Below are 14932 nucleotides of genomic sequence, written 5' to 3'. Positions count from 1 at the left end.
GCCTCTATTCAGTGATTAAATATGTATTAACTACTTGTTATGTGCCAGGCACTGAACTAGATGCTGTGAAAATAATACCTAATTTGATGCAATTACACTTAAGACTAGCAAATTCTTCAAAGTCCCATATTTGAGGGGAAGTTATGCTTTCCTGATAAAACAACACTAATCAAAAAGTAGGCCTTAAAAATATCCCAACCATGGGAAACCTGACAGGACTGACATCTAAGTTTCTCAATGAAAAATAATATATTTTTAAACGACAAAGGAGATACCTACAGGGTAAAAAAACTTAAAGACGTGACCAAAAATCACAGCATTTAGACCTCATCTAGATCCTGATTCAAATAAACAAACTATCCAATCGTGGGAATGTTTATGAGACATCTGGAAATCTGAACACTGGATATTCGATGACACTGAGGAATTTCTGATAATTTTTCAGATATAACAATGATACCACAGTATTTCTAACTTGCATTCATCTTTTCAAGATATATACTGAAATAGTTTTGGAAGAAACAATGTGATGCTTGGAATTTGCTTCAAAATATTGAGGTGAACTTACTGTTCTAAGTCAAGAAAAGTGGTTGAATATGAGCAATTTCATATTGGAGGTGGGGAAGTGGGTGAGAAAGTGGATGGAGATACTTAACAAAACAACATCGGTTATGAGCTGATTAATGTTGAAATTGGAGCAATGGTCCTTGGGGTAAATTATACTCATTTGTCGCCTTCCTATGTGTATAAAAATTTTCCACAATAAAAAGTTTTAAAAACTTAGCCCTTCATATGGTGTCATATTTAAAATAAGTCCCAATCTAAAAATACTGAAAGTGAAACCAGAAGTATCACTACTAAAATTTTCCATCATCAGGGTAAAGAGCCCTAAAATTTTGGCAATTTATCTGTTTTTCCTCAAAATCAAACAAATCTAACTTTACATCTAGAGTAAACTATTTTGTATCTTTTCCCATTACTTCAACTAGTGATTTGAATGACCGTTTAAAAATATTGTGTTGTCTGGACAATCTGGTTTCCCCTTCAACAGTTATTCCAGACTAAAATCAGAATATTTGGCATCTCACTCGAGCTCAGTGCTATGTTACTGTGTGACCTTGGGAGCATGTCACCCAACTGTCTTGAGCCACAATTTCTTCATCTCAACTGAGGTCACTGAATAGATTATCTCTGGCTGTCCACAGCTCTGTGATAGCGACATCTGCCTCTTGCTTAGCAACTGAGGTTCTACTCCAGTTGTGAATGGCTAAGTTGGCCATCCTCTCGCTATTTAGCAAAGGCTACACAATCTGTGGCCCAAAGATTTTCAATCCACCAGGGCTGAGCCAGAATTAAAACCAGGGCTGAGCAAGAATGAACTGCAGGGGAAGTTCAGTATACATACACTACTGCAGTGGTCACACAAACACACACATACATCTTCCTTAAGGAAAACCCTTGGGAGATGTGAGAGTTGGTTCTAAAGTGGAGAAAAAACAACTGAGAACCACACAAACAGAGTGCCTGAGCTGACTGACGACTGTGTCCCAATTCTAACAGTCGGCCAATGCATATACTTAGTAGATATGAAATACATTTGATATATCCTAATACAAGTATATAATATTTGACATATATTAACATATATTTAAAAGGCTGAAATTATACTTAATATTATCAGACATTAGCTGGAACTTAGCTGGAACTTAGCTGGAACTAAGTGACCAGCTGCCAAAACTCGTGGAGACCAGATGGCAGCTTGAGATACACAGCTCAGTTTGAATGTGTGACTTCATTCATAAATTTCTCAGTGAAATTGGATTAAAGCAAGGAATATATACACAACCACCACCAAATGGTTGCATGCTAAAGAGGAAACATGTAAAGCACATAAATCAAACTAGCAAAAGAAGATTGCATGCTTCACGGAGATCATATTTCTTGTTATTAAGAAACAGAACATGAATCATTAATAAAGTCAGAACTTCGGCCCTTCTCTCTGAGCAACCAAAGATTACCTTGATGTGCTTAACTCTATCTTCTTTTTCTGTCTTTGGTTTCTTTCCTGTGGCAACAACAACAACAACAAAAATAATAATTCTGGATTAATTCACGAAGGACACACAAAGAAACATTTCTCCTAAGTTAAATTGCTTCTGCAGTTCTCGAGGAACCTGTTGCTTTAGTCTGTTCATAGTTAAAACTCCAAATGTTTCTTTTACTACTTTTTGTGACCAGAAAGTTTTTTTTCTGTCAGAAAGGTAAGGGGAGAATTACCACAAACAGTAGAGGGGTTTTACCTTTGGAGGGACTACAGATGTGGAAATAAAGAAATCAAGGGGTTACTATAATATATATATTAAGTGATCAATTTTTTAGCCAGTAAATATCTTCATCTACCTTTCTTAGGTCGTTCAGATAAGGGCAACATCCGGTACACTCTGAAGGCATTGTTTCCCTTCTTTATACTTTTATCCTTGACTTCTTCAATATCAGGCAAGGAGTTCATGGCACATCGAAAATTTGCCTTCCATGTTTTTGGATCAGGTTTATCTACTCCTGGTTGATGCTTTCCTAACAAAATAGTGAGAGATTAAGAACAAGAGGAGAAGTTCAGATACAGAATAAGGATTTCTTGAAACAGAATTGCAGGTCAGGTGGCACACAGAAAGCTTTTCATTCCAGGATATACCTAAAGTGACCAAATGTCTCAGTTCGTCTGGAACTAAGGAGGGTCTCAGGATACTGGAATTTAGTTTTAAAACCCAGCCAGTTCTGGGCAAACCAAGACAAATTGTTCATCCTGATTATAATGAACAGCTTGACAGAAAATCATGATGGTGGCAGAATGGAGATAGGTAAGTAAGTGGTAGAGAAGGCTGTAAGGCCAATGAGCAAAAGTAACTTCGTATTTCTTTTTTTTCTCCTGAACCTCCAATATTAAATCATTCTAGTAAGCAACTGCTTACTTAAATTTTGTAATAAATATCTTTCTGACTACCATTTTGGGAGACAAAGTCGACCCGTGTTTATACCTCCAGGACAAATGAGTTTTGCAGTTCTCCGGAACACATGTGGAGAATTTATCAAATGCCACATTTATGGGAGATCTAAAGCTTGAGAGTCTACAGGACGAGAGGAACACTGTTCTTCAGTGGTGAGGTTTGTACCCCATGTGTCCTCAGTGTACTAAAGGACAAGTCACAGAGTTTTGCAGAGCTCTTTTCATGAGGCCACAAGCCAAGAGATTTTATATGTGTAATGAAAACAAAACTGCCTCTATATACACTGCAGGGGTTTCTAATACCTGTATGGATGGCCCAGTTTCTAAACAGGGGAGCATCTTTTTCCACATCCCACCCGTGTCTAGCCGCATGCATCCAGGGGATCTGAAAAATCTTCTTTTCCTGGAAAAAGAAAACAAAACACAACAGCAAAGAACTGCAGCCATGAGTTTCAGTTTACCAAGGCAGACGGCTCTTAAGTTCTAAATAGTAAGACTCCCCACTAAGGATCACTAGATCAGCTCACTGTCTGCAACAACTTCTACAGTGAATCAAGCTGAGCCCCGAATCTCAAGAGTCTATCTCAGGTGAGATGCAGAGTCGGGTAGTGCCTGCGAGAGTGGGACACGGTCCAACCAAGGTGAATGCTGATCATCTGGGAAATGTCAACGTTTTCCATTATCTGCGCCTCTTCTCTTTTATAGTACTACCTATAACTGGCAACTGAGTACAACCCTTCATGCTTATTCTTACAATTTAATCCTGTCACTTGGTATATAGGAACTGCAGCTGCCTTGGGTGAATAAAAATTAGGTAACTTTCCAAAATAACACTCATTTGTGGTGCTAAAGGGAAGCTGGGGTTATCTGAGGTCACTGTCACACAGGCCAAATATCACAATCTGCTTGGCGTAGTTAACAGAACTAGAAATCCAATGTTTAATCACTATGTGTCTACTGTCCTGTAGGAAACAGAAAAATTTTCAGACAAAGATGGACAGCGTATGTGGAGATGACACTCCTTTTCTGGAGAAAAGGTCCTCAAGTACAATCCTTCTTCTATCAGTCTCTCTCTCTGAGAGCCCAAGAGGTAAATTAAATTTGCTTAAAGTGACCCTGACAAACACATGATTAGAAACCAATGCTTTGGAAATAAAGTCCTACTCATAGTAAAACTATGTTTGTGAAACCATGTTCCACCAGCAGTTACTGATGTGCTGTGTTACTTTAGGTTTGACTAAGCAAGTCCATATGGCTTTCGTGTTTGTTTCTAGCAACCACCTAAGTTAAGTCTGTGCTAATATTTCCATTTTATCAATGTGGAAATTGAGGAACAGAATTAAATTATTGAGCTGAGGGACACAGGGGACTAAGAGTCTAGATTCAAAACCGAGGTCACATAATCCCACATTCAATTACGTCATCACAACAGCTTGTCTCTCGACACACCTGGGAAGCTTCTGGATTTAAAAGATTCCCTGTCAGAGGACAGGACTTAAATTCTGGAGGAGGTAACGTCCAGGAAACTGTATGGTGTGGTTTGGTTTTTTTACACTCTCAAGGAAGATCTAATAATTGCTAGGTATGGGGGCCGCCTCTACAATTCACTAGCGAAGGAAAGAAAATGTCAGTAGGGATTTTCCACCACTTTGGCCTCACACAATGAAATATAGAAAGGGTCCCAGCTAGCTCAAAAGGAGCTCAGGGCCCCCCCACAGAACCAGCTGCATGAACTAAAACCGTTTCAGAACCACTTGAGAGTTTCCCAAAAACTGTTTAAAGGGAAGATTCTATTGTATTTAAAAGTCAGTTAACCAAGAGGAACTGAAAGTGAGTTTTTTTTTTTCATAAATGACTCTTTGTTTATTCTGTATCATCCAAAGAGAAAACAGAGTTTCAGTTTAGCCATTTTCAAAAAGGCAATGATCAGAAAGGGCTGGGTGAAATTTTATTTCTTAAGGTAGGTGAAAATCAGAGAGAAAAATTACTTTAAAAATGCAACTAATGCAAACTAAGGTCTCTAGTTAACAATAACATTGTAATATCCTTTCATTAAGTGTAACAAAGGCTCTATATATAGGCTAAATGACAATTATAAGAGGATATAAGGGAGGGGGGTATGGGATTTTTTTTCTTTCCTCTTTGGAAGAATTGGGAATATTCTTACATAGATTGTGGTGGCGAATACGTAACTGTGATTATATCACTGATTGCACACTTAGGATGGATTATATGGTATGTGACTAAGACTGTTAAAAATTACTTACAGTGTTGATATTCACATGAAAACAAATAAAAATGGATAAACAAAGAATTTATTTTAGTGACTTATCCTGAAGTGCACAACCCAAAATCTAAAAACTATATGCTTAGAAAAAGAGAAGAAGCCTTAAGAATTTACTGTTGTAGTTTTACTTTAAGTCACAAAGTAATACCTATAAGGGTATTTTATAAGGATTTGCACACACACACACACACACACACACACACACCCCAAACACATTACCAAATCTAGTCTCACAGAAACCAAGCCACAAAAGCAATGGATTCTAGCAATATCCACTATTTCCATCCTTCTTAGAAACACTCAGGGTATAATCATTGTTAAATAAAATGAATAATAATACTCATTTCCAGTATAAATGTAGAAAGTTAAAGTATTTACAAATCCACTTTCTTCTGATCATCTCTTAATGTAGTGCTATCTTTTTGTGGTCAACCATAAAACATGTACTCTAAAACTCCCCAAAATAAGCCCGTTTAAAAACACATTGATAAATTCATTTCCTGGTCCATGCATCCAAAAATAAAAAGAAAAGAAAACAAATTAAAAAATAAAAACACATGATAAAAAAAACACATTGCTAAAACTCAACTTACTAGAATCAGAAATGAAAGAGGGCACGTTACAATCAAACTAACAAAAATTAAAAGGATTATAAAGAACACTATTAACAACTGTACCCAACAAATGATAATGTAGGTGATATGAATAAAGTCCTAGAAAGACACAAGCTGCTGAAACTGAATCAAGAATAAGTAGACAATCTGAATAGACCCAAAACAACTGAATATATTGAATCAATAATCAAAAAACTACCCACAGGCCCCGCCCAGGTCAACATGGTAGAGTAAGGGTTCTGTCCGCCTACAGAAACTTTGAACAAACACCAACAACTGGCAGAAACATCTTTCTCAAAGCTCCAGAAAACAGTTAAGGACTGCAGTTAGAGAAAGAATTCCAAATCAAGACAACAGGCCACTTAAAAGCAGAAGGACCTCTTGGCACTCTGGCTGGTCCCTTCCCAACTTCTCACCAGCCTGATACACCACCTACCCATGCTCCCAATGCGAATACCTGGTCCTGGTTCTGAAGGGCAGAGTTACCCTTGTGCACTTACTGGGAGCTCAGATGCCTGGCCTAATTGGTCTGGTAGTGGCCTGAGGGCCTGAGGGAATTTGCCCTGTATGTACATGGTGGCCCACAGAATTCTCCTACAGAATGCTAAGGGAGAGCAGTCAAGTCTGTGCTCCCTGGGGCAAGGGTTGGTGGCTGTAGGACATACAGTGCAATGCCTGGAAATATGAGAAAACTGTTTTCCAGAGAAGAGACATTCATATCTGAGTAAAAGCGGGACTTCCTAGAATCACAGGCGTATCCTCCCAAAACACACAGAAAAGAGCAGGGAGGCCTCCATGAGCTTTCCTAGAACCTCACTGTGCTGGAAGGGCCTTAAGAAGTGGACTCTCACAGGTCAAGCTGCAAAGACTAGAAAAGATGTTTCTTTTCTTTCTTTCTTGTTGGCTCCCGGCAATCAATGAAAAAGTTCTACCATAATACTACCCAGATACAAGCTTAAGGCACAGAGGTCTTAGAGTCTAAATTCCATTAACAACACATCATCAAAATATCAAAGTGCCCAGATTTCAACAACAAAAAAATATATAAAACATACAAAGAAACAGAGCAATGGCCCAGGCAAAGGAGAAGATTAAAGCACTAGAAACCATTAATGAGAAGGATCAGACTTGGGATACATTGGACCAAGATTTTAAAAATATGGTTCTAAATATCCACAGACTTATAGGAAAACATGGACAAAAATTAAAAGAAATCAGGAAAACAATAGAGGAACACAAAGAGAGTATCCACAGAGAGATGGAAATTATGGAAAGGAATCAAAAAGAGCTGAAGACCACAGTAACAGAAATTTAAAATGTCCAGAGGGGTTTAATAACAGACTGGAGATGGCAGAAGAAAGAATCAGAGAACTTGAAGATTAGGTAACTGAAATTATTCAGTCTCAGGGTCAGAAAAAAAGAAAGAATGAAGAAAAGCTAAGAGTGTCTGAGGAACCTGTGGGACACTATCAAGTGTGCCAATATACACACTGTGGGAATCTCAGAAGGGAAAGAGAAGAGACAGCAAGAGAATATTCAAAGAAATAATGGCTGAAAACTTTCCAAACTTACAGGAAATGAATGTACACATCCAAGTTGCTCCACAAACTCAAAACAGGAAAAACCAAAATAGACCCACATTACAGTATGTTATAGCCAAGCTGTCCAAAAGCCAGAGATAATTCTGAAAGCTATAGGAGAGAAGCTATACGTCATGTACAGTACAGCCTCAATAAAATTAAGTTCTGATTTCTCATCAGAAACTATGGAAGCAAGAAGGCAGTGGGAAGACATATTTAAAGTGGTGAATGCAAAAAATTTGCCAAGAATTCTGCACCTGGCAAAACTGTCTTTCAAAAATAGGGGGTGAATAAAGACATTCCCACATAAACAGAAGTTGAGAGAGTTTATCACCACTAGACTGGCCGTAGAAGAGAGTTGAAAGGAAAGGACAATAGAAAACGTATCGAAGATGCATGAAGATATAAAGATATCCAGTAAGGGTAACAACATGGGTGAACATAAATGTCAGTAGAATTGTATTTTTGGTTTGTAACTCCACTTCTTACTTCTTTCAGGATCTAAAGGGCCAATGTCTAAAATGTCACTATAAATCAATGGGTTGGGACTCATAATGTGTAAACATGTAATTTATGACAAGAGCTACATAAAGGTGGCAAGACAGAGGGTTATAAGAGCACAGTTTGTGTATACTGTTGACGTTAAGTTGGTATCAAAACAAACAAGATGACTATAGATTTAGAGTGTTAAATTTAAGCTCCATGGTAACTCTGAAGAAAATATTGGAGAATATGCAAGCTCACAGAGACAGAAATTAGAGTAGAGATTGCCAGTCTAGTGGGAGGGACAAAGGGGACTTAATGCATAATGGTCTAGGATTTCTATTTGGGGAGATGGAATAATTTTATAATTGGAATGTGGTGAGGGTACCGCAATATTGTGAATGTGATTAATTCCACTGAATGGTATGCTTGGGAGTGGCTGAGATGGGAAAGTTTATGTTGTATATATGTTCCCACAATTAAAAAAAAAAGAGAGTAACTACAGAGGCAATGTCAATTAAAAGCAACATCAGATCAAACGAGGGAGGAGAGAAGGCTTAAACGGACATTATTGTGACAAAGGAAAAATTGGAATACAGACTGTAAACTCTATCAATGTTAAATTTCTTGAACTTGAAAACTGTACTTAAGGTGGACATATAAGTGACTATCCTTGTTCTTAAGAAATGTACATGGCAGTATTAAGTGTCCAAGGATGTATACAACCTACACTCAAGTGTTCAGAAAGTGGATTGATAAATAGACATATATATATATGAATAAACAGATAAATGAATTGAGAAATTGATGGATAGATAGAATGATAGAGCAAATGTTGCAAATTTGTGCACTGGGTTTCTGGGAGGATAGGAATATGTTGGAGTTCTCTGTTTCAGGATGTATTATTTTTGTAACTGTCCTGCAAGTTTGAAAGCATTTAAAAATAAAACACTTAAAAATTTTTTTTAAATTACCCACTAAAAAGCCTAGATTCAGACAACCTCACCACTGAATTCTATCAAATATTTAAAGAAGAATTAATACCTATTCTTCACAAACTGTTCCAAAGAAAATAAAAGAGGTAAGAACATTTCCCACAACCAATCACAAAGCCTGAACTAAAAATATTTCAGAATACTTAAGAGTTTCCCAAAAACTGTTTTAAGGGGAAATTTAAAAGTTAGTTAATAATGAACTCATTTCATGAAGCCAATTTTACCTCGATACTAAAACCAGACAAGGACATCACGAAAAAGAAAACTACAGATCATTATCTCTTATGAACATGGATGTAAAAATCCTTGACAAAGTATTAGCACACTGAATCCAACAGCTTATAAAAAAAATTATACACCATGACCAAATGGGATTTATCCCTGACAGACAGGATTGGTTTAAATTCTGAAAGTCAATTAATGTAATATATCATAGCAATAGAATTAAAAACAAAAATCACATGGGACATCTCAATAGACACAGACAAGGCATTTGACAAAATCAGACACCCTTTCATGATAAGGTACTCACCAAACTAGAAATAGAGTGGCACTTCCTCAACCTGATAAAGGATATTCATGAAAAACCCACAGCTCACATCACACTTAATGGTGAAAGACCATTACCCCTAAGATTAGGAACAAGACAAAGTTGTTCACTTCTGCCACTCCTATTTCACATTGTGCTGTAGGTTCTAGCCATGGCAGTTATGCAAGAAAAGAAATAAAAGGCATCAAGATTAAAAGGAAGAAGTAGAATTATCTCTATTGGCAGGTAACAGATCTTATATTTCGAAAATCCTAAGGAACTCACTAAAATACTACTAGAAGTAGTAGTGAATAAGTGAATTCAACTAGGTTGCAAGATGCAAGATCACGATAAAAAAATCAATTGTATTTCTATACATTTGCCATGAAAAATCTCAAAAGGAAACTAAGAAAACAATTCTATTTACCAGAGCATCAAAAAAAAATAATATACTTAAGAATAAATTTAACAGAAGAAGTACAAAACTTATACGCTGAAAATTACAAAGCACTGCTGAAAGAAATTGAAGACCATCTAAATAATTGGAAAAACATCCCATGTTCATGGATCAGAAAGTTTGACATTATAGCAGTAACTCCCCAAACTGATCTACAGATTGAATACCATCCCTGTTAGAATCCCAGCTGTCTTCTTTGTAGAAATCAATAAGCTGGTTGTGAAGTTCACATGGAATTTCAAGGGACCTAGAACAGACAAAACAATCCTGAAAAGAAGAACAAAATAGGAGAATTCACACTTTCCAATTTCAAAACTTACTGCAAAGCAATAATAATAAAAACAGGGAAGTACTGGCACAAAATCAGACATACAGATCAATGGAATAGAACCGAGAGCCCAGAAATAAACCTACACATTTATAGTCAACTGATTTTTGACAAGAGTGTGAAGACCATCGAGGTGAAAAAATAGTCTTTTCAACAAATGGTCTAGGACAATAAGATAACCACAAGCAAAAGAATCAAGTTGGGCTCTTACCTCACACAATATACTAAAAGTAACTCAAAATAGGTCAAAACCTAAATATAAGAACTAAAGTTGCAAAAATCTTAGAAGAGACAGGGATAAATCTCATGACCCTGGATTTGACAATGGTTTCTTAGACACAACACCAAACACACAAGCAACCAAAGAAAAACCCAGATACATCGAACTCCATCAAAATTTAGAATGTTTGTGTATCAGTGACATTATCCAGGGAATGAAAAGGCAATGCGTAGAATGGGGAAAATATTTTCACATCACATATCTGATAAGAGTCTATAATCCAGAATACACACAGAACCTATGCAACTCAACAGCAAAAAGAAAAATAACCCAATTAAAACTGGGGCAAAGGACTTGAATAGATATTTCTTCAAAGAAGTTATACAAATGGCCAATTAGCACATGAAAAGTTGCCCAACATCAGTCGTTAAGGAAATGCAAATGAAACTATAATGAAACTACTTCACCTCCACTAGAATGGCAAAGAAAGGAAAGAGAGAGAGAGGGAGATAGGAAAATAACAATTGTTGATGAGAAGGTGAAGAAATCAGAATCCTCATACATTGTTGGTAGGAATTTAAAATCATGCAGCCTCTGTGGAAAAAAGTTTGGCAGTTGCTCAGTAACTTAAACTTAAGAGTTACCATATGACCCAGCAATTCCACTCTCAGGTAGATACTCAAAAGAATTGAAAACAGTGTCCAAACAAAAACTCGTACTGAATGTTTGCAGCATCTCTAGTCACAGTAACCAAAAGGTGGAAACAACCCAATGTCAACTGATGAATGGATAAATAAATGTGATATATCCATACATATGGACTATTATTCAGCCATTAAAAGGAATGAATTACTGGTATGTACTACAACATAGGTGAACCTTGAAAACATTTTGCTAAATGAAAAAAACCAGACACAAAAGGTCACATATTATATTATTCCATGTATATGAAATATCCAGAATAGGCAAATCCATAGAAACAAAAGGCAGATCAGTGGTTGCCAGGGGAAAGAACTGGGAAGTTACCTTTAATGAGCACAGGGCTTCCTTTGAGGTTAATAAAAAAGCTCTGGAATCAAATAGAGGTGATGGTTGCCCAACCATGTGAATGTACTTAATGCGACCGAACCACACACTTTAAAACAGTTAAAATGGTATATGTTTAAAAACCCACTTTTAACTAGTCTTTCATACTGTCTCAAAAACAAGAAGAAACTACTTATAAACATATCAAAGATACCTTCAAAAAAAATGTTGGGAGGTAAAGAAGGGAAAATGTATTTAAAAACTGAAAGAGATTCTGACTAGAAGTATTCTGGTCATAGAAAACCATGTTCCATGAAACAGAGACAGGGTCGTCATGTTCGTGCAGACTCAGCGACACCAGCACACTACTAGGGGGGTGTGACAAGGAGCCTAGGACCAAAGATCACCAGCAGCCAGCCCCCGAACCCCGGTCATCAGGAAGAAAGCATTGCCTTAATGTGGATTTCTGCTGGCCTTGATGTGGACTTCTCTTGGCCTCAAAATCGTAAGCCAATAAATTTTCGATGGTTGAACCAATCCATTGCATGGTATGTGCTTTAGCAATGAGGAAACTAAGAGATGGCTTAGATTCCTGGAGTGGCCACCTCTGCAACACAATGGCCAGCCACACCATGTACAAAAGGACCCCAACCAGGTACCACAGTCATTCATGTTTACATATGTACAGAACTTGGCATATCTCAGGGCAGCAGAGATCACAGCTGCATAAACTGGGAAAAACACTTAAGATTATCTTGAACAATGCAAGACAAACATACCCTGCCTCAAATGGAAACCGGTTCAGTTATGTCCCTCTGTCTCTTCTTTCCTTTCCTCTTTATAAGATTTACCAATCAGTTTGCTGGTTTGTTTGCTTGTTTTTGATTCCTTACCCTGTTCAGAGATAGCCTGCTTTACAAGTATACAAGACTTCTTGCAAAATGAAGAAATAGGAAAGGCTCTGAACTACCCCATGATGTCCTGTGCTTGGAGAGTGGCTTTCATGCCTGACTCCAAGTAGGTCTCCAGTATGCAATAAGCACATCGAGGACCAGAGTGGGAACTGAGCAGAGCTATAAGAGAAAATGATGAACCTGACGTGCTGTTTCTTTTCTTTCTCAAGAAATGGCCCAGGAAATAGACCACAAGGAAGCATTTGGACAAAGCCAGAATGGATCTGACCTCTTCAACAAGTCAATGACAAGCAAAAAAATAGGTAAGGGTACCATTCACCATTAGAAGAGACTTAGAAGCACAACAACAAATCGCAACCTGTGGACAGTCTTTAGATTCTGATTTGAACAAATCAACTGTAAAAAAGATAAAAAAGAAAAGTAAAAAATATGGATAAAAAATAAACAAATAATAAGGGAGACAAAGGTTAAAATAAATTGGGTAGCTGGAAATACTAGTGGTCAATGAGAAAGGGGTAGGGGGTATGGGAGTATAACTTTTTTCCTTCTTATTTCTTTTTCTGGAGTGATGCAAATGTTAAAAAAAATGATCACGGTGATGAATAACCAATTATGTGATGATATTGTGAGCCACTGATTGTACACCACGTATGGGATGTTTGTATGTTTGTAAGTTTTATTGAGAAAAATATTAAAAATAAAAAAAGATATCTGAGGAATGGCCAAGGTGTCCTTGAACATCAATATAGTACTGATATTAAAAATTAATATTTTTTACAGTTGATAATGGTATTGCAGATACATTTTTAAAAGTCTTTCTTTCTTAGAAATGTACACTGTCAGATTAATTTTAAAATACCACCAGGCTACACACACCCCCACACACCCAAACACAAAGATGAAACAAGTGTTAAAAATTGTTATTTAGATGTAGATGTATTTGCTATACTACTCTTTCTTGTCACTCGACTATTCAAACATACTAGAATAAACCCCAACACAGCCACCATAACAAATAAACAGTACCAGCTGAAACCCTATCTGTGAGTTGTGCCATCTTGTTCTAAGGCTGCTTTGCCAAATCTTCCCCCCGCATCCTTCAGAGGAATACAAGATCCTTCTGACATCACACGCCTCCAAATTTGTTGAAAGTAGGAGATGGAAACAAAGTCAATGCATTGGTTAGCCACCTATTTGTCTCTTACTCAGGACACCATGTGTTTGTTCGACCCTCCATTTGAGTGAGAAATGTGAGAAGTGGCAAGCTGGTGTTCATAAGTCTAATTTATTTTAGGAGAACAACAACAACAAAAAAAAAAACAGCCACTGACGTTGCTCCCCAGCCAATGGCTGCCCCTGTGGGCTTACTGCCAGCACAACATTTACCAAGTGCCCCCTAAGCACCAGGACAGGGTCCTGGCCTCAGGCTCGCTGTCAGGGTCAAGATAGCCATGTGTTGCCCTCGTGGGCTTCCAGCCTGGGACACCTCCAGTGGGCACCTTTGCCTAGAGCATGAACACGTTCTGAATTTTCCCACTCAGCCATGGATGAATCATCCAGCCCCATCGACCGTGTCCATCTTCTGAGACTCCTAACAGTCTTCAGTGGGAGAAATGAGTTTGGAATGAACTGTTTTGACCTCTAACCATTCGAAATGTAAACAGCAACTCCTAGGCAGAATGCTTATGAATGGGAAGAAAATATGAGGCTCCCAGTTAAGGACTTCGATGGACAGATGGATGCCAACAAGCATAAGTTAGAAAAAGTAAGCCCAACTTGGCAGAAACCTATGGAAACATGTCCTGGAGTGTGGCCATGGGGACAAGAGGCCCCTACCCAATGGAGGCCTGGGGTGACAGGGGCTGCACAGCCTCATGTGCAAACACGGCCCACAGCTACAGCCCCATCAGTTGGGCCCTAGAGGAGCCAGGCAAGGTGATGAGGTGGAGATAGGGGGGACTCTTTTTTCCCTCTGTACCTCAGGAAGAGAGCTTTCAAGCCAAGAGTCGATAAGGAAGCTCAGCAGGTAAGAGCAACCTGAGAGGACCTAAGTGGTTGGATGCACTAAGAGGAATCCATTTCCCTTCTGGTCCTACATCAGAAAACCACGGACAAAGTGGATGGAAGAAAAGACATCTAAGTGGAAAGTTCAGTAAGGACCTGTCCTCAGAGGGTGTGTTTGTTTCCTAGGGCCGCTATAGCAAAGTACCACAGACTGGGGGAGCTTACAACAACAGAATGGGTTCTCTCACAGTTCTGGAGACCAGAAGTCTGAAATCCAGCTCTTGGCAAGGACATGCTCCCTCCGAAGGCTCTGGAAGAAAATCCTTTTTTGTCTCTTCCAGTTTTTGATGGCCCCTGGCAGTCCTTGGCTTGTGGCAGCCTCACTCTAACCTCTGCCTCTGGCTTCACAGGACCTTCTTCTTTTCATCTTCTGTCAGGACTCTTGGCATTGGATTTAGCCCCCTCCCCACATTCCCACCCACATCGCCAGA

The 14932-nt window shown here is 38.2% G+C and overlaps 1 protein-coding gene across 5 annotated transcripts in view; it reads right to left on the bottom strand.

Annotated features, from left to right (window-relative positions):
- IRF2 (interferon regulatory factor 2) overlaps positions 1 to 14932 on the bottom strand; it is a 94273-nt gene that overhangs the window by 31032 nt on the left and 48309 nt on the right. For all 5 annotated transcript variants that reach the window (XM_077144512.1, XM_077144513.1, XM_077144514.1 and 2 more), the window contains exons 3-5: positions 3308 to 3407; positions 2401 to 2574; positions 2019 to 2065 (exon numbers count right to left, since the gene is read on the bottom strand). In XM_077144512.1, the coding sequence (XP_077000627.1) occupies positions 2019 to 2065; positions 2401 to 2574; positions 3308 to 3407 (321 nt within the window). The remainder of the gene's footprint in view (positions 1 to 2018; positions 2066 to 2400; positions 2575 to 3307; positions 3408 to 14932) is intronic.

This window comes from Tamandua tetradactyla, chromosome 26 (genome assembly GCF_023851605.1).
Source record: "Tamandua tetradactyla isolate mTamTet1 chromosome 26, mTamTet1.pri, whole genome shotgun sequence".
NCBI lineage: Eukaryota > Metazoa > Chordata > Mammalia > Pilosa > Myrmecophagidae > Tamandua > Tamandua tetradactyla.
The sequence above is the reverse complement of the archived record's forward strand: the minus strand, read 5'-3'. Positions and strand labels throughout refer to the sequence as shown.